Source organism: Apteryx mantelli, chromosome 3 (assembly GCF_036417845.1).
Source record: "Apteryx mantelli isolate bAptMan1 chromosome 3, bAptMan1.hap1, whole genome shotgun sequence".
NCBI classification, from domain to species: domain Eukaryota; kingdom Metazoa; phylum Chordata; class Aves; order Apterygiformes; family Apterygidae; genus Apteryx; species Apteryx mantelli.
Window position 1 is genome coordinate 111,822,403 of NC_089980.1, and position 21,199 is coordinate 111,843,601.

General features: G+C 37.8%; 1 protein-coding gene across 1 annotated transcript in view; it reads left to right on the forward strand.

The window, feature by feature from the left end:
* The window catches only part of COL21A1 (collagen type XXI alpha 1 chain), a 119,817-nt gene that overhangs the window by 85,199 nt on the left and 13,419 nt on the right, over nucleotides 1–21,199 (forward strand). Inside the window, exons 19-23 of the mRNA XM_067294166.1 lie at nucleotides 6,789–6,833; nucleotides 7,128–7,181; nucleotides 15,025–15,078; nucleotides 16,396–16,449; nucleotides 16,757–16,828. Coding sequence (XP_067150267.1) covers nucleotides 6,789–6,833; nucleotides 7,128–7,181; nucleotides 15,025–15,078; nucleotides 16,396–16,449; nucleotides 16,757–16,828 — 279 coding nt within the window. The remainder of the gene's footprint in view (nucleotides 1–6,788; nucleotides 6,834–7,127; nucleotides 7,182–15,024; nucleotides 15,079–16,395; nucleotides 16,450–16,756; nucleotides 16,829–21,199) is intronic.

Here is a 21,199-nt window from a genome sequence, read left to right on the forward strand (position 1 = left end):
TGATGTTGAAAGAAGAATGGATGGTTTGAAAAACTATCCTGTAGTGGTTTGTGCTACACCTTATTTATCAAATGTCTGTCACATTACAAAGTAAGTCCAGATGTACTGTATTCAATGAGAGCCTGTTTAAGGCAGTATGCTACAAGGGTACAGTTTTGTTTACCTGCCATAAGAAAATAAGGTCCTTAAAGAGAATTGTGCTAATGCTGCCTCAATCTCCTTGGGGAGTTGATTGCAAAACAGCTTACTCATAACAGAAAAGCTTTTGGAAACTTGTCTATGATTTTTCATCTTCCAGAGATAGAGTTTTATGATAGCTAATTTGTTAGCTGTAGTCTAGAAATTTCCACTTTCCCTACCAGGGCTAGTATGCCAGTAGCAAAGAGTAAAGTACTATCAGGTACTGAAAAGAGGGGGGATATTAAATGGAGTAAGAGAAAATAAAGAACTTAATAGGCTAATAAATATCCATTTTGGGAGTAAAATATTTTTTGTTTTGTTCCAGAAGAAGTCTTTATGCATGGTTTCTTCTACTGCTCATGAACATATTGTTAAGCATAGGGGGAGATATAAATAATTTATAATACTGGCTAGAAAAAGTGGGGGAAAATATTTTGAGAAATGTAGCTTGTGCCTTAAGTAAAAATGCTTACATCTAGTTGATTTGAAAACATAAGGCTTCAGGCAACTTACTTAATGGATTTATTGTAAAACAGCATGGAAAAAAATCCAGCTGTTTAATATCATCCTAAAACAAAAATAGACACTTTGTGATTAATGAAAGCTACAGAAAGATTTTCCAGGGACTGTGAAACCACGTTCCTTTTACAGTTAAATCCATTATATCTGCCAGGTATTATCAAAGAATGGAAGATTTATTTAAATCGCTAAAGCTGGGATAAAATTGAATATTTATACTGAATTGTACATGTGTCACTATTGAGGCTCATAACCTTACTGGAGACAAGTTTGTGCTTTTGGGTATTCTACCTTCCCGGCTGTGGAGGGGATGAAGAGCTGCCGAGGAGGGCTGCGACAGGGGACTTAGGCGCATACTGAGGCAAGCTGCGTTTGGCGGCGCAGTTGTGTGACCCGTGGGTGAGTGGTGCTGCCTCCCACATGTCCAGCGCAGCCAGAGCTCCTTCTCCCTTCGCATGCCCTGGGTTACAGTCACACGTCTTGTGATTCTAGCCGACGCGAAGACTTTGTCTGGAGATTTTTGCTCTCTGACCTGCTGTGCCAGGCAATTGCACACAAGGGAAAAAGAAGAGGTGACTTGCTCCAGTGAGCGCAGCGTCAAGGTGTGGGACTTGGTTGCCTACACGATGGCCCTGGGGCCATCTGAGGTGTCGCAGGGCAGCTGGCGCATATGACACTACTTACGGTGGCCCAACATCTTTTTTTAAAGACAGAAGCGGCCATTTTGGTTACCGCTGTGACATTCAGGTGTCACTTTAGGTCCCTGCAGTGGGTACGTGTGGGCCCCCAAGGGCTGCGCCGAGCTCTGGGGCAGCTGCCAGGCGGGCAGGTACGCCCGGTGAAACACCGCGTGGAAGGCGGAAGCGGGCGGTTGAACGGGCAAAGGAGGCCGAGTAAAGGACGGGTAGGACAGAGGTGTCTGAATAATTCGAGAATCTTGGTTAGCTGCTGGGCTAACTGGTACGTGATCACGTGATTCCTAGGCACGACGTCAGCTGCGGGTGATAGGGCTGCCGTTTAGAAACCTATGAATATCCACACTTTTAAATGTATGACTCGCCCATTGCTAGATTATCTTGTGGGCTTTAAATTTTGTGAGATTATATCACTTGCTGGTTAAGGTTAAAATAATTCATAATTTTACAAGTTGTTGTAGGTGTAAAGGAAGACTTCCCATTTAAGAGAAAATTTCAGAGAAAAGAGGAAGGTATTTAAAGGAAATAAAGTTAATTGAGAAGGTCAGACTGATGTTACTAGAAAAGCTAAGGCAGTAGTCAGGCTTGCAATAAACATAATTTTTTAAAAAATGGAAAAGTGGTGAATAAACCTTACATGAAATTTGGTGTAGAAGAAGAAGGGGAACAAATTAACCGATTCAGGGGGGTGATATGGTCTAACTTATGTGGAAGGACAGAAATCATTAAAGTGCAGTAGATTCTTTGATTTTTAGCTATTCTGGTTACAAATACAATGCTGTGTTTTATTGATATTATAACTGCATATATAATAAATATGAACCATTTAAAATAAGCTTTCTGAAAAGAGGAAGAAGAGAGAATCTAGAATTGCCGTCCCCTTTTTTTATTTCATATGAACAAAATGTTGCCTGATAGTTTTGCAAGGGACATCCCCAAAGACAATTATTTTCCTGAGCCAGTGAATCATGAATTATTCCATAGCATTTATTCTGTTATTCCCAGTGGGTGGCAGTTTTCCCATTTGTAGTAGCTCCAAACATTGTGTTTCCCTTAATGGCAGAAAAATTGCACGATGGTTCTGTTTCATATTAAGTTTTGATTAAAGACAGGCATTTGTGATAATTTTAGTTACAATATACACTTCACAAAAATTACATTTTTGTTTTATAAATGGAGTAAAAGTAATTGTTTCAGCTCATGCTTTAAAATAAGAATACATCTTTTGATAATTATAGTAAGGTTTCTTTGATGGCTCAGTTAGTGTTATGTCACCCTAACAAACATAACTTCCTGTGAAAAGTGTTTTATTACTCATGATGGAAAAAAAACTGCTTAGATTCTGAAGACTTGTACTGCATGTGAAACCTCTGTTTGGGAACAAGGTTTCTAATACATTTCCAAAACTTGGTTTGACTTTTAACCTAGAAGTTAGGAAAGAAACTCAGGATAGCTAAACTACTTTTTAACCTTCTCCTTTAGTAAAGTGCAGGTAGTTCTAATTGGCATGACCAAGTGTTATGCCATGTGTAAGGAAGTAATAGATTGGGAATAGATATTGAGAAGGAAATTTAATTTAATTTTTTAGTCATGTTGGACTTGATCCTACAGAAATTAGTCTTTACAATTGCTGAACTGTGGAAGCTATACAGGAAAGTAACTCTCATGAGGAAAAAACTTTTTTTATGATCAAATTAGCCACTTCATTCTCCTTCCAAATGACATCTGGTGAATAACTGTGAAAATCTCCACCCCATGTACTCTGGGAATCACTCAGATTAATGTAAGCATTAGATTCATTCTTACCTGAGTGAATGCCAGTGAGCTATACAAGAATTTTAAGGGTCTGGACCTGCTCCCACTGAAATAAGAGCCTAAATTCTGTGCACTTCAGTTATGCAGAATCAATCAATCAAAAAAAAAGAAAGAAAGAAATTATGGCTTAGTTTTACTGTTCTTCGAATTTTATCCTTCTTTGCCATTGATACAAAGATAAAGTTAAATGTGTTGTATCAGTGATTCCTTTTAGGAAAGAAAGTTCAACACAGCTCCGCAAGACATTGTATTTTTTCTTTTTGGCATGCTTATATGATCATAAATCATTCTTTGTGTTGTATATGTGGAGTGCTTTTCTCTCTGCCCTGAAGATAGCACAGAAATGTAACCACAGAAAGTGTTGGTACATCCCTTCAGTAAAAAGGGTTGCTGACTACTGGGAGATTTTTGTCAGCATATATGAAATTCACAGTTTTGTATTACAATTATAGACATTTATATTTTAGTTTTATATTTTACAGTTACAGAAATTAGCTATTGAATAATTATACTGAGAACTCAAGAAGAGGTCTGGAATATCCTAAATGTGGTGATAAATATGCCCCACTTTTTATATCTGTATTTGTGCAAAAGATCCAAGATGGGTTTGGACAAAAGAACAGTAGTTTAGTGAGAAGACTTTTTACACAATGTGAGTGAAAGTCATAGAACAAGGCCTTTTTTCCAGTTGATTGATTGTATTATGTCCTCTGATCTTGTCTTTCAATGAAGAATTGGAATTTCGATGACTTGTGAAATCCACAGGATACCATTGCTGAGTCATGGGCTGTTGGCCACCACACTGTTTCTTTCTGATGGAGTCATTAGGATCTGGAAGGCAGGTGTAAACTGCAAAATAACTGTGCTACCTTTCCAAGCCAGTGTTGCACAAATGTAATTTTTACAGAAATAACTGTCATGTTATTCCTATCTGGTGCATTCACGTTGATTTTTTTTTTTTCATAAAATGCCTTTTTTCAGTGATGTCTAGAACAATCCTCTTATCATTTTCACTGCAGCATATTTAAATATTAGAGTAAAATGTAAAGTCAATACACCAAATTCTACAATGGACTTACTGCAGATTAAAGATGGTACAAGTAAGAACAATATCCGTTCAACAGATAGGTTTAGCTGAGAGAAAAATTAGATTAACTGAGTTTAGTCTACTGTTTTAAGTATACATGGAGTTTTGTTTCAAAAGCTGAATTATATTCATTTAAATTACCACTACAGGCAAACAGTGTGAGGTATACTGCAGGGTTAAATGAGCTTGACACTGAGTAAATAATAGGAATCTCCAAGTATTCATGAAGGTGGAAGCTAGCACACATCACACATGATAATAGCCATCTCTTGTGTTCTGTGAGCAAGCATCATATCCCATCGTAGATGGGAAAATAGGATTTGTTGTGCTTGGTCACAGAATCACACAGAATCACAGAATGGTTGAGGTTGGAAGGGACCTCTGGAGATCATCTAGTCCAACCCCCCTGCTCAAGCAGGGTCACCTAGAGCACATTGCACAGGATTGCATCCAGGCGGGTTTTGAATATCTCCAGAGAAGGAGACTCCACAACCTCTCTGGGCAACCTGTGCCAGTGCTCTGTCACCCTCACAGTGAAAAAGTTTTTCCTCATGTTCAGATGGAACTGCCTGTGTTTCAGTTTGTGCCCATTGCCTCGCGTCCTGTTGCTGGGCACCACTGAAAAGAGTCTGGTCCCATCCTCTCGACACCCTCCCTTCAGACACTTGTACACATTGATAAGATCTCCTCTCAGCCTTCTCTTCTCCAAGCTAAACAGGACCAGCTCTCTCAGCCTTGCCTCATAAGAGATGCTCCAGTCCCCTAATCATCTCCGTAGCCCTTCGCTGGACTTGCTCCAGTAGTGCCACATCCCTCTTGCACTGGGGAGCCCAGAACTGGACGCAGTACTCCAGATGTGGCCTCACCAGGGCTGAGTAGAGGGGGAGGATCACCTCCCTCCACCTGCTGGCAACACACTTTCTGATGCACCCCAGGATACCATTGGCCTTCTTGGCCACAAGGGCACATTGCTGCCTTATGGTTAACTTGTTGTCCACCAGCATTCCCAGGTCCTTCTCCGCAGAGCTGCTTTCCAGCAGGTCAGCTCCCAACCTGTACTGGTGCCTGGGGTTATTCCTCCCTAGGTGCAGGACCCTGCACTTTCCTTTGTTGAACTTCAGGAGGTTCCTCTCCACCCAGCTCTCCAGTCTATTGGGGTCCCTCTGAACGGCAGCACAGCCCTCTGGTGTATCAGCCACTCCTCCCAGTTTTGTATCATCAGCAAACTTGCTGAGGGTGCACTCTGTCCCTTCATCCAGGTCATTGATGAATAAGTTGAACAAGACTGGACCCAGTACTGACCCCTGGGGGACACCGCTAGCTACAGGCCTCCAACTAGACTCTGCGCCGCTGATCACAACCCTCTGAGCTCTGCCATTCAGCCAGTTCCCAATCCACCTCACTGTCCACTCATCCAGCCCACACTTCCTGAGCTTGTCTATGATGATTTTATGGGAGACAGTGTCAAAAGCCTTGCTGAAGTCAAGGGAGACAACATCCACTGCTCTCCCCTCCTCCACCCAGCCAGTCATTCCATCATAGAAGGCTATCAGATTGGTTAAGCATGATTTCCCCTTGGTGAAGCCATGCTGACTACTCCTGATCTCCTTCTTGTCCTCCACATGCTTGGAGATGGCCTCCAGGATGAGCTGCTCCATCACCTTTCCAGGGATGCAGGTGAGGCTGACTGGCCTGTAGTTCCCTGGGTCCTCCTTCTTGCCCTTTTTGAAGACTGGGGTGACATTGGCTTTCTTCCAGTCTTCAGGCACCTCTCCTGTTCTCCATGACCTTTCAAAGATGATGGAGAGTGGCTTAGCAATGACATCTGCCAGCTCCCTCAACACTCATCAACTCCAGTGTCCTATTTACCAGGACATTTGCTGGAAGGAGACATGCTCTAAGATATTCCTGTCTATAGGAAACGCTATGTTTTGTAGCATGAAGTGAAGATTTATAGTCATTTTAGGAAGCTAGCTACAAGTAATGATATTGCAAAAGAAATTTTGAATGAAATTACAGTACCCATTAGCGCAAAATACTGACTGTGTAGACATATTATGATAGCTGTAAAAACCAGCTTGCTTATTTAAGACTTCGATGATGCCAAACTTGGCCTGTAGTTTCTGCAATGGGAAATCTTACGGTTAATGAGAAGCCATGTCTTCCCCTGTGTTGGTCAGGATGTTCAGCACAGTGCTGCAGCCTGTGGTGGGTAACCAGGGTGTCATGAGCTGCCCACCTGCAGGCTCGGAGCCCTGGCAGGAAGGCACTGGGCAGGTGCTCCATATCATGGTTTCACTGTATCCTTGGGTGAAATGGTTTGCATGTTTGCAGCTGAAACCTTTTTCTTATATATTTTTCTAAATTTTCTATTTCCTGTCTATTTTTGAACCCTAATCACAAATGTTAAATTTATAAGGTTTTTTTATATATATTATTTTCTGGAGAAACTATTCTATCTATTTAAAAGGTTTTCTTTTTCCCTTCCTCAGGGAATTCCTGGAATACCTGGAAATCAAGGAGCAAAAGGACAAAAGGTATTAGTAATAGTTCAAAACTCAATTACAACCTGTGTATATATGTACTGTTTCCAAACTATGGACTCTGTTTGCCCTGAAAGGAGAGTTTTCATAGTGGCAATGTTTGAAAAATCTCTCATTTAGTCTTACTTCTGTGATTCCAGGAGTGCATGATTTAAAAAAAAAACAAAGTTAATCTTCTAACACTTTGAAAAATAATCCTAGTTAAACAAGTCTGCATAACTAAAGGGTATTTCAACAAACTGTACATATATTAATTATACAGTATTGCATTTATGTGAAAAATTACAGGGTGAAATTGGACCACCCGGGCAACCAGGAGCAAAAGGATCTCCAGGGGAAACTGTAAGTAATATTGGTATTATTATGATCAGGAACTACAAATAATTTTAAGTCATTGTATTCAGGATACAGAATCTTGTCAGTGGGAAAAATAAGGTAGTATTTCTTAATTCAAAGCTCACTGATATGTGCAAATATTCTGATGTGTGACAACAATGGGAAAAAGATACGTGTTTTCTTGCCTTGTCTTGAGACTCAATGTATATGTCGTGCATGTAACAGGATTGTGCACGCTCAGTCCAGACTGAATGTGCGACTTCATTTGCTCAGGAAGCCAGGAAGGTATTACAGTGAAAATATTTAGTTGGGAAATTTCAGTATTTTTGTGGTGTTACTACTGGATAAATATGACAACATGGGAAACTATAAGATATAACATATTTAGACTGGAAAATGAATTGGAGGTAGAGTCCGACTGTATCTGTGATTTTCATTTTGGTAAGGATGGTGATCAGTTTTCTAATGGCTAAACTGACAAGAAATATCAGATTCCTATAAATACTTTAACAGCATTGTTTTGATAAATTAGAGTCTAACATGTAAACACATAAGCTAAAATATTAACACATAGCTAACATATAAACACATAAACTTGTAAAGCATTTTGCAAAAAATAATCTTGGAACAATAGTCATTCAGTCTATCTGAAATGGTAGGATAAATCAAAGGAAGCAGTAAAATAAATTAACTGGTCTAATTGGAGAGACTTAAATAGCAGCAAGGGGAAAATACTCTGGACAGAGCTTCAGAAAAATCCTTAAGAATAAGCATATGAAAAGGAAGAAGAGACTGAGCAGTTTAGAAGTGGATGTCTGCTTTGTAGGTACAAATGGCACTGACCTTTTTATCCCTGAATAGGGAAGCTATGCTTAGAAGCCACTGTATTTCTTCTATCAATAACAGATGACAAGTCTATGGCAAATGTTGGTTGTTAGCTCAGTGGCAACTTTGAAGTTTGGAAATTTTGGGTGAAAGGTGTAAACTGTTCTCTCTGCTGCCCTTGCTCTCACCTTAAGCCTCTTGCTATTTTGGCAGCAGGTGAGAGAACATTACTATAGATTCTTGGATTTTGGAGATCATTAACAGAGATTGTCTCATTCATTTTCATAACTTTGCTGTCTCCTAATTTACCTACCTCATCTCCTTTCAAGATCTTTCCATATGAAGATGCTTCATCAGTAGTGAGTTTTCTTTTGCTCTCATGAGCCGTCAGGCCGGATTACCTCCATTCCAAAAGAAGAAAGATTCTCTATGGCTGCTTTCCAGTGTTGAAGTGGAAGACACGGAGAGGCTTATTCTAATCATAAAGAAATCCATGCTTATATCTGCAAGGTCAAATACAGGACAGTGAATGGCTCTCTGAAAGGGGACTCATTTGCATTTCTTAATCATCAGGATGCCTACTGTCATACTGCTAAAGCCATCTTACTGTCAGTATCTACCCTTCTTTGCAGGACAAGAATAATCTCAGTTCAGAGTCCTTTTGTTTCTGCTCTCAGCGCTTCCAGTGGTGTTTACCAGGCTTCTTCCCATAGCTCATCCATCATTTTGGTGGGTGAGAGAAACCCTGAAGAAATAGGATGCCAAGGATCTCACTGTGGGCCTTCAGATCCTCTGGCTTTCTTGCTGAATCACTCTAAAATCCTAGTTAATGTTACCATCTTCTAGAGTCCATGATGGCAGAGCTGAACTCAGAATTATTTGGGCTTGTATCCCGCTGCATCATTTGCCCACCTAGAGAAAGTGTCCTTGCTCTGATGGAGGTCAGCAACACGTATGTCTGACCATCTTGGTCTGTGCAGGCTCGTATAACTATGTGTGGCTGCATGTCAGACTATTTGTGGACTCTCTGATTAGGGATCTACACTATTGCTTTCCCAAATTAGCCATCTGAGTATGAAGACTACTATTAGCCTAAGGGTCATTTATATACTGCAGTGCTGGAAGGTTCCTCAGGGTGTCTATACACATATGCTACTTCATTCTGCTCTCCATCCAGATAGTTAGTGGTGCATGCTTCCCTCCTAAAATGGAACGCCTGCCAAGGGTACCTGAAACCAGAAATCTTTTTCTCCAGAGAAAAAAGAATATACATTAATATATTGGAATTCAGAGCTTGAGGGGAATGAGAGGGGGTTGTTTGGTCTTCCTGTGTCAGGTCAAGGATTTATCATAAGCTAATGGGTACTGAAAACATGATGCTTTCCATCCCCAGGCAAAGTAATAATTTTTTTTTCTGTGTTGGAAAGCTACTGACCTTTGATACTGTTTTGTCAGAAATCTGAGTCATTAATGAGTCTTGAACAGGGTGTCAGACAATTTTACTCCCAAATATTGAATTAAGAGTGAGAAATTTGCTCTTGGTGTCATTTTTACAAGTGGGGTTTTTCCAAAGTTTTGCATCTTTTGCTTTCAATTGGAAGAATAATCTGTTTTACAGAGTTCTGGAATTATAGAGTAGATGTTACAGAGGGACATAATGTTATATGCCTTTTCCATATTGCCATTGTTGTCCAAGGAACACCAAAAGTCAAAGTTAGATGCAGCTTGCCAGCTCTTGCCTGCACCTAGCCAGTGAAGACAGTTTTAGTTTCTGGATTTTCTGAGTTTGTTGATAAGGAGTCCCATGCCCTTCTCACACCCAGCAGACCTGACAATGAAGGGTTCAGGGAAAATCCCAGTTTCATGACACTTGGATGCTGGATGGTTCTTATTTCTAGAGCTGAGAGCAGTATATGGCAACCTGGCTAAATGGAGTATGTTCTTGTCCTGAGGCTTATCTGAATCTGAGTCCCCTCTATCCTTGCTATTTTTGATTATATCTTAGTGTTGAAGGTTTGATTATGTCCATCAGTTCAGTTAAAGTCCTTTTAGTGAGTGTCACTCCCATTGCCCTCTTCCTGAGAGTGTGTCTATATTTTTTTCTGTCCCAAATTTCATAGGATTTTACTGTTTCATGTAGGATTATCTAGCTGACTATCTGCTGAGTGGATCTTTGATTTCTTAGCGTGTTATGTCCACTGCAAGAAGACTTCTTGTTTTTCACTGACCATTTGTTCTCTCTTTATTTTGCTGTGAAGGTTGCCTCTACCTTCACTCAGAAGGTTGATGAGCTTGAGATCTTCAAGGCTGAATGGCATCATAACTTTATTTTTCAGAGAGAATATATTTTCAGACCCATCCCAAATTTCTGTTTAAGCTTGTACCTGAATTTCACTTGAATCAGGCCTTAAACTTTGTTTATAACCAGTCAGGTTGATCACACTGCCAAAGGGGAGGAATCATTACACACCCTGTGCACCAAGGCTTGCTGTGTGTCTGTCCAGCAATGAAAATCTATTCCATCAAAATTAAACCTCATCTGTTACCATTTTTTGAGGTGTCCTTTTCGCATCCATTTTGCATTTGTTAGAAAGATGCTGAGATCATTTTTTCTGTAAAGGACTCTTAAATCTTTCCTTTAGGAAACTCTGATTATGTTGAGTATTGCTTGCAGTCTTGTGGCATCCAAAAGACTATGTGGACTATCACTGGAGAAGCTGAAGAGGTTATTAAGTGGTAAATAGATGTTTCAAAATTGTGAAGTCCACAGATCTTATCTACTTTCCTATTTCTTTTTTTCTTCTTCATTTTTCACTTTGTGTTATTGGTTTTCATTCAGAAGATTCAGAAGAATTAAGGGTGTGATTTGTGCTTTGTCCCGTATCTCTGTGGATAACCACAGACAAAGGAAAGAGCCCTGAACTAATTCTATGAATAATGCTGGGTTAAAAAAAATTTGTCTCTAGTTTCCAGGTAACGCAGGTTGTATGCAGGCATATGAATGTCTATAACTGTCTTGAAGAGCTCACTTCTTTTCTCGTGCTTGCAGTTCCTTAATAAAATACATGATTAATTAAAACCAATGCAGTCCTGGATGGAGAGAAAGTTGAAACTACTTTTGTGTTTTACAAATTCTGGGCTACTCTATCATCCAAAACATTTTGAATTTTCTTCACAACATTCAGCTACCCTGAATCCACCTAGCAGCTCTTCCTTTCCCAACTCTACGATAGACATGAGCACTGCATGACAGCTATCAAAATCCGGTTTGTATAAAGCAAGTATGCTTGTGATCTTAAAGGACTTTTTCTGCCATCTGTAGACCTCCTCTGGAAAGAATACATTTCCTCAAGAACCAGTTATTGCAATTGTCTAGATCACTCGTGGAAGAAACATTACCTGAGAGGGGAACAATTCAAAGCATGACATTTCTCTCTACCTTTCCACCAAATCTTTAGTATAAGCATTCTCTAATCGTTAACAGATGCACATTTGGTCTCTCACCTGTGCCTCTGATCATTTTTATTGCCTATCAGTGAAAAAATTTTCTGCATTTCTTTCTGAGCACAGCTGAACAAAATACTCAAGGTGAGACTGCAATATAATAGAACCTTGTGGGATCCCAAAGGGTATCTATTTATTCAATAATTCACCTACCATTCAACTTCATATTTGCTGTAGATAAATAACATCTGGTTCTGTAATACACTTGAAATAATTTATTAATGTTTCCTATCAGCTCATTTTAATGCATCTTTTGTTACCTGATAAAATAAGTAGGAAATCGATGCATGGAATATGTGAATACTTTTTATGGCATTAGGGAATTTCAACCAGAAAAGGTAGTGGGATTTTCCTTGTATTAGTCACACTGACTATGTCGGTTCCAGAAAAAACAGATGGAAAGCTTGTGGATGCGCTATTAATACTTTGGGGAAATTCTTCAGTAACAAGTTCTTCTTCAGTAATAATTATCCCTATTATGTTGCCAGCTTCAGTAATTTGTTATTTTATCTGATGCATAAATAGTGACAGCCCTGGAAAATGGGGAGGTAACACTATGTTTTATGTCCTTTAATTTTTATTTATTTTTGTTCAGGACATACTCTTCTCTCTTAATTTCGTATGCCATAGTTTTCAAATTATGTTCTCAAGCTTTTCCTATATTGCATGAGAGAGTTTTCTTTTTGCAGCATGCTGATTCCATGTGGCCGTCTTCCTGTAATTTTTAAATGAAATGCATTAAATATGGCCTCGTAATTAAAGTGAAGAAAGGAAGTCAGGACAATTGCGTTTTGTTTCTCCCTTTCCTGCAGATGTATGCCTGGCCTTTAGTTATACTAAGCCTATTTTCTGATTTGCCTTCTCCAGTATGCATTTGTAGGTCAGTGAGGGCATATACATATACCCAGTCTGATTAAAATATATATATATATATACGCACATATATATACATGCAGTTTTTGCCCATTGTACAAATAAAATGTATGAATGTTTAAATGAACATGGGATATTTGTGATGAGTCTTTAACCACATCTGTAATCCAGGGACTGATGCAGGCACAAGGTAGGCGTATGTAGTCTTCTAGTGTGGCATCGCTAGGGGGTAGGCTCTCAACAGTGTGTTACATGACTTGAAACACAGGGCCCCACTGAGCTAGTAATGTGAAAGAAGCTAGAAATCCGCTAGTTTCATTTCTCATCTCTTCCACACTCTCTCTCCCCAAACCTGAGCCTGCTTTTCCCTACTGGGTAATGTGCACATGAGCACAGAAGAGGAGTCTGAAGAGAAAAGAATAATAATATCAAAAGGATTTTCACAGAAGGAAGATCACACAAAAAAGCTATATTTTAGAAGTGAGGAGGTCAATACGTAACATGAAGGTTGATTAAATAGTTGTTTGATAGCCAAGCTGAATTAAACCCCACAGTGAAGTAAAAATTAATAAAAGCTTATTTTGTTATACAAATAAAAAGAGAAAAAGTGCAAAAGCAGGACTGGTATGCAAGTAAATCAAGACAGGTCTCAAAAACAATCGACACTAGGCTCCAAAAGCAAATGAATATTTTCTTATGTTTTCTGTAGCAAAGGTGCTGCTGAACATAAGCTGCAAGCAAATGGCTAATGGGACGACACTGTCTCTTAAGCTATAGGTGGAAGTAGAACTCGGATACCTCACTCCAGCTGGAGGGGAATGGATAATTCCTACTCCAAAACTATGAAAGAAATGGAATAGGGTATAGTAAACCTTTGGTTTACGAAAGAATAAATTATACTAGAGTAATTGCATCATCTTTGATAAGATGACTGATTTTTGAGATAAGTGAGAACAAGCAGATCTAACCTTTGAAGTTCAGAAAAGTGCTTGAAATGATGCCACATATAATATTATTAGCTATAATAGAGAAATTGAGGTTTAATAGGAGAGTTTTCATTTGTAACTGGCTGACTGGGAAAAGTCTGACCCTCAGGACAATTAGCAGGAAAGTTACTTGAGTTTTGCTCTGGTGATTGATACCTTTTATTCTGTGGACTCACAGCCCTGTTTCTGTGGCCCAAAGAGCAAGTTGCTATGTTTATTGACGGAAAGCAAAAGTTTTGGTCTCCCATAATTTCTTGCAATACAGCAAGAAAGAAGTCTGAGTTATCTGTGTTGCCTCACAGGTGAAATACTAGAAAATTGATGAAATGTTTATTAAAACCCTGGTACAATGAATTACTTCATATTCCAAATATTTTGAATTTTTTTTCTTTGTTTTTGCAAAAACAAAGTCATCCTTTCAGTCTTAGCAAAAGCATTGAAATTTTTTTGGCAAAAGTGAGTTACAATCTCTGTAGCAAATTACTGTAGTCATTTATTTTTGATCATACATAACTTTTGAAGAAGATCTGGGATAATGTCATTGACAATATATTCTGAATAGTTCCTAACATTTAGTACTGAATGGAGAGTGGTTGTTTTTATATATATGAAAGCAGAGATTAGGTTAAATAATAAAAATAACAGTGGTTCTTGGAAATACTAACAATTAGAAGCACTGATAAAACTTAATCTCTAACAAATTAGATTTCATGGCCTTATTTAGATGTTTGACTTTCTGTATGCTTGTATTTTAGGCTGTATCTTATTATGTAAACTTTACTAGTAGATTGTATTTCAGACTATATATGCACGTCCAAATAAAACAATAATAATACATTGTTTTTGTTGACACATGGAGTTCTAGAGTCAAAAGAAGTGAGATGAAGTGGTGAGGGAGACGTATATTAACAACAGATGTGGAAAATAATAAAAACGGAAATTCCTCCTTGGAAAGTATGATTTCAAAATAAGACTTCTTTCCTAAAGTATACTTGAGAGTAACTTTAAACAGAAAAAAGGAGAAACCAAGGTATTTGATGGTTTAATATGCTTTAGTTCTTAGTTTGTGTATGGACCAAAGATGGCTAAACATGCCTTTATCAACACATGCCCGTCAGAGGAGTCCAAGGAACTTGTCTGTGGCAATGCTCTGCCTGTGCACGTGTGCTGAAGTGTCACGATCTGAAATGGCAGAAGCTGGTGGATTCATGAATGAGTGGCTCAATCCTGAAGGCTCTGCAGAAGAAGTGAAGGTGTGCCCCCAAAGTTAACTGCTGTCTCTCAGTCTCCCCAGAGTTTGGAGATGGAGTGAAGGCATCACAACTCTGAGGGACACACTGTCAGAAAGAAGCAAGCGAGTCCTGAAATAGCAGTTATACTTCCATTGTTTTGGAGAACCCTAAATGGAAACTAAGACACTCTTTCTTGTGTCACTTTCGATTATAGCTAAGAACCTACTAAAAATTGTTTTTTCTTCCATTGTGTAGTAACACTTCCTTTGGCCACAGAAGGCCTAACTAATCTACTGTGCAAGATTGTATTTCCTATCCATTTATTTCATTATAGAAATATATATGATAAATAATATTTTTACACTGTAATAAAACCGTTGTTCCTATAGCTTGTTTTAGAAATGTCTCTGCCTTTTCAAAAATAAATAGGGTTTGATGGGACCAGAAGGCTCATTTGGTCTACCTGGAGCTCCTGGGTCTAAGGTGAGCATTTGTGCTGTTTTGATTGTGACTTTGATAAATGACTGCTTTATCGATGACAAAATGACAGAACTCTTGAGTTTTGCAGCTAATTGTTCAATATATTGAATATTGGAAAGTAACTATGTGGTTTTCCATATATTACCTTATACGATAGTTCGGTATCTATGCTCAAGAGACCTTAATATAGCTTAGCGAATGGTGCCTGTCATCTCATGAGGTTTGGAACTCTTCCAGAAATGGTCGTGAGATTTTGTTTGAGCTGCACAGTCCTGGAAAATGTTCTCCCGTGCTAGGAGCCAGATAGTTCTCAGTATACATCAGAACTTTCGGCCTGTGTTACATTTATTTATATTTTAATTGTGTTAAATAAAGTTATGTGCTGCTTTTTCCATCCAGGGAGCCAAATGTATTTCAGATGTAACACAATTGATTGCACTGCAGCTACAGCAAGAATTAATTTGACCCATGCTCTCAGAAACTAAAATAGGTACTATAAATCCTTATCTGTTAGTGCAACCTTTTAATTTAATCCGAGATGAGTTTTGGCTAGTAAGTCCTGAACTGTATGTCCTGGAGAATATTTATGAATATAGATTCCATTTCCCAAACTTTGTATCTACATCTAGCTCCATTTCCACGTACATTATTTTATATCCAAAGTACATACTTATTTAAAATTGCATGCTGAAGGTAACACTATTTAAAGGCAACAACATTTTGCCCTTGTCAAGAAGACTGAACACCTATGAAATAACCCCCCAAAATTAGTTTTGTTTTCATTTGAGAAAAATGCTTTCATTTGTACAAAAGAGATGTATTTATCTCTCATTCAGAATATAAGCTGTGTTCCCCCCCAAAACTCTCATTCTTACAGAAAAGTATCAAAAAGTAATCCATAATTCTTAGATTTTAATGAAAACCTCATGCTAAATACATGGCAAGTTCTATAGGCTTCAATAAAAAGCAAAATATAAACATACTTTGGCTCAGACAAGTCCAAGGATTTTGAGAGTTTTATTAAATAAGATGATGGAAATGTTAAGTCAGTATACACAAATATGGTATGACTGGGCAAGGAAAATGGGAAGGGACAGGTGAGCAGAGGCAGGCAGATCTATTTTGTCACCAGTATGCCTTTCCTGAAAGAGGGCTGAAACTTCAGGTTTGCAGAACGAGGACAGAACTTAAGCCTTCTGGTCACTGCCTTGACTATTTTTAAAAGCAGATTTCCCAGCAGTGTCTGTTTATGTTTGCTGTTCATACTGCACGTGACAAAACATACCGATGCATCAGCTGTACTCTTATGTTGTTTTATAGGGTGATAAAGGTGAACCTGGAATACAGGGGAAACCAGGATTATCAGGAGCCAAGGTAAATATGAATCTGGAAATACTGTAGTTAAAGGAGAGATTGATTTACTTTTCCATGATTTACTTCTTAGTTACAATGCATATGTACTTGAATATTAAGGATTAGGAGCGTCTTTTGTGGCGTTAATCAGCTTGTCTGTATTCGGCATCCCTTCCCAAGTTCTCCAGACATTTTCGTCACCCTAAGTTATAGAATTTCAGAATATCATAGCCAAAACGTATCAAGTGATCTTGAAAAACATGCAATACATGTATTTATCAATACAACAACATATCATTGATATTTATGGAGCTATTGTATTACTCAGGGAGAACTAGGAGGATCAGGTGCTCCAGGAGAACCAGGCTACCCAGGTATCCCTGGCACACAAGGTATAAAGGTAAGCAGTTTTTTTCTAGTTTTACATTAATTACAGCTTTTATTGGAAATGCTTTTCCTATAAGTGATCATTATTAAAGGAAAACCTTTTCTTTAATACAGCATTATTATAGGACAATAGTTGGTAAATTTTGGAAGGTTTGTTCTCTAGAAAACCAATCACTCTTCCTAGAGAGGAGAGAATGATCAAAAGGGAGAAACTGTTAAAATAAAATGTTACGAAGTAGGTATTAATGGACTTTTCATTATGAGTTATAGTATATAATAGTATGTTCTATGATTTACTTTGTATTATATCTTCTTATAGCAAGTACTATATATACAAAGTCTATTCTACAAAGTCTTTTGTGGAGATCCCCTAAGAACTGGAGCAATTAACTGTAGGCAGCTGGGACAGATTCATCTCAGTTAGCCTTAGCCACTAAGAGTTAGATATCTGATCTTACCAAGTAGTCCAGGTTCTCTCCATATTTAGTTGAGGGAGTCTGAGCTTCTCAGGGGGTCATTCATTCACATCGGTATTATATGCCTTTCTTAGGATGGGATGCATATGGAAGTGCTTAACTATCCCCTTTGACTGTAGAAGAAGCCTAGACAATTAGGTAAATTAAATGTTGAAATTTTAGATGGCAAAAATTAGGTGAGATGGATTGCACTTCTGTGGTCAATGTTGGAAACTGGATCTTCTTTTCAAATAAGAACTTGTGTTTTTTCCTCTTGCATGTTGAGTTCTTGCAGAGATCTTGCCTTCAGGATCTCACAGTCTCTGGGCGCAGCATTGTATCTATCAAGCAGTTTTAGAGACGTGGTTATACTGAAATTCTTCAGTGCTGAAGAACTGTTTTGTGAACACATTACAAAATTTAGTATTGATGCTTGAATTTTGTAATAGTCACTCATTTTTAAAGCGTACATATGTAGGATTTTATGACAATCACATGTCTTTAAGGAGTGTCTTGTTGACAAGATTATAGGCAATGTAGATCTTTGGGGTTTTTTTTGAAATTTGCATAATTTAAAGATATAATTAATATTACATTAAGTGCTTTCCTTTGAAGTTTTCTTCTACAAGATGTGTTGTTGAAACTTTCCAGTTTTGTGTCAGCCAATAAGGCAGTACTTTTAGTTTGACTGGGAGCTAAAAAGGGCCTCGAATAAATCTGGTTTTCAAATACTAACTTTTTTGTCTCTTACTGTAGCTCACAGAACTCATTAGAGTGTGAAATATTTCTCTTGAGGAAAAATCAGCTGCATGGTAGTTACAGAATGGGATTTAAGAAGCTGAAAATTAGAAGTAATTGAAAATCATTATTCGCTATGTCCTGTGGGCAACTACAAAGATTTTTATCAGAATTTAACAAAACTGCATTTTCTAGATGATGTTATTTCAGGGGTGGCACCTTTGTTCTATATAACTCAACCAAGAAATAGAGAGAGTTCAGGAATTTATCCTTTCCATACGCTCTTAGGCAAATTTATGGGAAGGAAATACTACATGTTTTTTTGAAACAAATGGGAAAAAATGTTCCCTATGATCTTCAATAACATGATTTGGGGAGAGAATTCCAGTGTTGAAGACTTTGCAGCGCTAGTGGTTTAAAATTGATTTAAGTCAAAATAATTCTATTGCTGAAAATCTATTAATTCTGATTGTAACTGAAGTTCTGATTTGTATTCATTACGTGTTTGTTTTAAATTTTTTTTATTCTGGACAACTTTCATGGAACAATATGCGTATCCTGAAAATTAAATGTTTCATTGTTTACCAAGATAATGAGTACTGCTATTACTTTCTGTATTTCATTGTATTTCTATGGGAAAACATTACAAATTGGCCAAAGAAAATTTTTGTAAAAATGTGTTCCTTAACTGGCGCATATGAATATGAGGCTTCTTTTACTGTTATACTGTGTCTTTGGATTGGATGTCATGTAACAGATTTGTTTCCTTAGGATGTAGTTTATTATAATTAACAAGCTCTACCTGAAACCTTTCAAGCTAGATATTTATTCAAGCAACATGCTATCAAGGTTAAAAATGTTGCTGTATTTGTTATCAGCCCAAATTATACCTTTAAGCTTGTAGAAATATTTATATAAAAGTAAATTAGGTGTGTTTGGGTCATGTATCTGACACTTGTGTTAGAAGCTTAGCAGTGTTTTCTGGGGACTAATGGAGTATCAACTAGGGCAAAGATTTCTCCATTATATATTCAAATTACATATTTCAGGATAAGCAGGAAGTCCTGTAAAAGCAAAGGAAGCTCAGGTAAGGTGTCAGATAGTAATAAGCAGTTACTCAAAAATAAAAATGATAACACGCCTGTGTAGAAACACCAGAAGTATAGAGGACCACCTTTTGAAGGTGAAGACCTTCATGTGATAGGCATTACAGAAATCGAGTTGAATCAGTTACTTTACTATAGAAAGAAGCAGGGCGAGCCAAGCAGTAAGTTAGAAGGGTGGTGTTGTATTTGAGGTTTTGTGGAAAGTCTCACACGGAGGTGTTCTGCTAGACTTTAGCTTCTGCTCCAGAAGGGCACAGGTCTACCAGATGTCCTCTGCCATATGTGCCAGCTGTGTATGGATATATTAGGCTAGAGCATTTCAAATGTCACTAGATGCATACGGGGATGCCTTAGGTTGCCTGGAGCATCTTAAATAGCGCTGTGTGCCTATGCTAAGCCAACTGAAGCAAGTCCCTGGTCACTACAGTCAGGGGAAGCTAGAGAATAATCCAAATTTAGGTGACGGTGTCTCAACCTGAGTTCCCTTTTCCAAGGTGAAATGTGGAGAAATTATTCTTTTGACAATTTTTGAGGCAGAGATTTCTAGAGCATATAAGGACAAAGACTTCCTGGCTTAAGTCTCTCACAATGCACTGAAACCAATGTAAGGGTAATGGGAGTTGAGCCAGCATCATAACAATAGTTTAATTAGTTTCATTATCAACATATGCTCAGTTTCAATATCTAAGGGTCAGGTAGGGCATATGTACCAAAGCAGTAATACTGATTTTAAGAAGGGAGATTTTGTATGGATCATCTTTAAATTTTAAACTGAGGATGGTAAGTCTGTTTTGCAAAAAACATTCATTATATACAGAGAAACAAGTCAGGATATGTATTGCAGGTTAACTGAAGTTACAACTCATAAGTATGACAACCTCTCAAAAAGTACAGTTTGGGCATCTGACAATAAAAGTGAAGCCCTTCAGTTATAATTTATTTTAAAACTTGAAACCAAACAAAATATTTTATATTCAAGTACAATACACCCAAATACAGCTGGCATAAATACCTTCCTATCTTGAGGGATTTTTGATCAGGAAACTATTTGCCATGGCCAAAATCTCCTCTCTGCTACTGTTTAGCATTTAACTAAATATTATCTCTTAAAAAAGAACAAAAAACAAACCACATACACACATATTTGTCTCTTACTAGATAACTGACAAAACAAAACCTCCACCCAGCTTCTTTTCTTTATGAAGAACAATTTTGCATGGCCCCCATGGATCCATCTTTTGTTTCATGGTTTGCTGTTTTTTAAGCCCAACATTTTGATTCATGTCTGTTAGCAGAGTCAAAGTTAGGTCATGAGTCACCTCCTATAACTTTAAGCTTCCTTCTCAGTAATAACGAGAGATAGGCACCTTCTGGAAGTATCTATATTTTACGGCTCTTTTATTAATTGGGATGAATTGTTTTCAAGAGTTGCCTTTTTCTCTCCATGGACAATTAAATAGTATTCAGACAACTAGATAAACCTGGATGCCTGACTTTTAAGTACCATTTGCACCGTTCTATTGCTATTCACCCCAGTAAGATTTCAGTGGAATAAAAATCTCTACCAAAGTAAAAAAGAACGGGTGAAAATGAAACTTAGTCGTTGCGCAGTTTTGATTAAATATAAATATAAATATTTTTTCTGGTTTAAAAAAGTCTTGTTTTTTTTTCTTTGCTGTGTCATGTATAAGTTACACATTTAATGGGCTTGTAATAAATGTAACAGAAAGTATTTATACACTGTTCTCTGTTTAAGGCAAGCATACTTAGTGGTTTACATCCAAACTAAATTTAATCCGTCAAAAACTTCTTCCCTTCCTCCCTGTGTCTTGTCTACTCTCATACAATCACTGGATGAACACCGACTGGATTTGCCACCTTATTATGTTGTATTTTTAATTTTAACTTGATATATGAATATCACTGGTTCTCTGTGTAACAGATTTCCTTCTTATTATGATGCTCAGTACTTTCTTCAGTGTTTGTGTACACAGGGATAAAGTAATTTATTTTCATTCAGCATAAGTAAAGGCTATTAGATACTTCTCTTGTATTTACTGAATTAAATTAGAGCAGAGACAACAT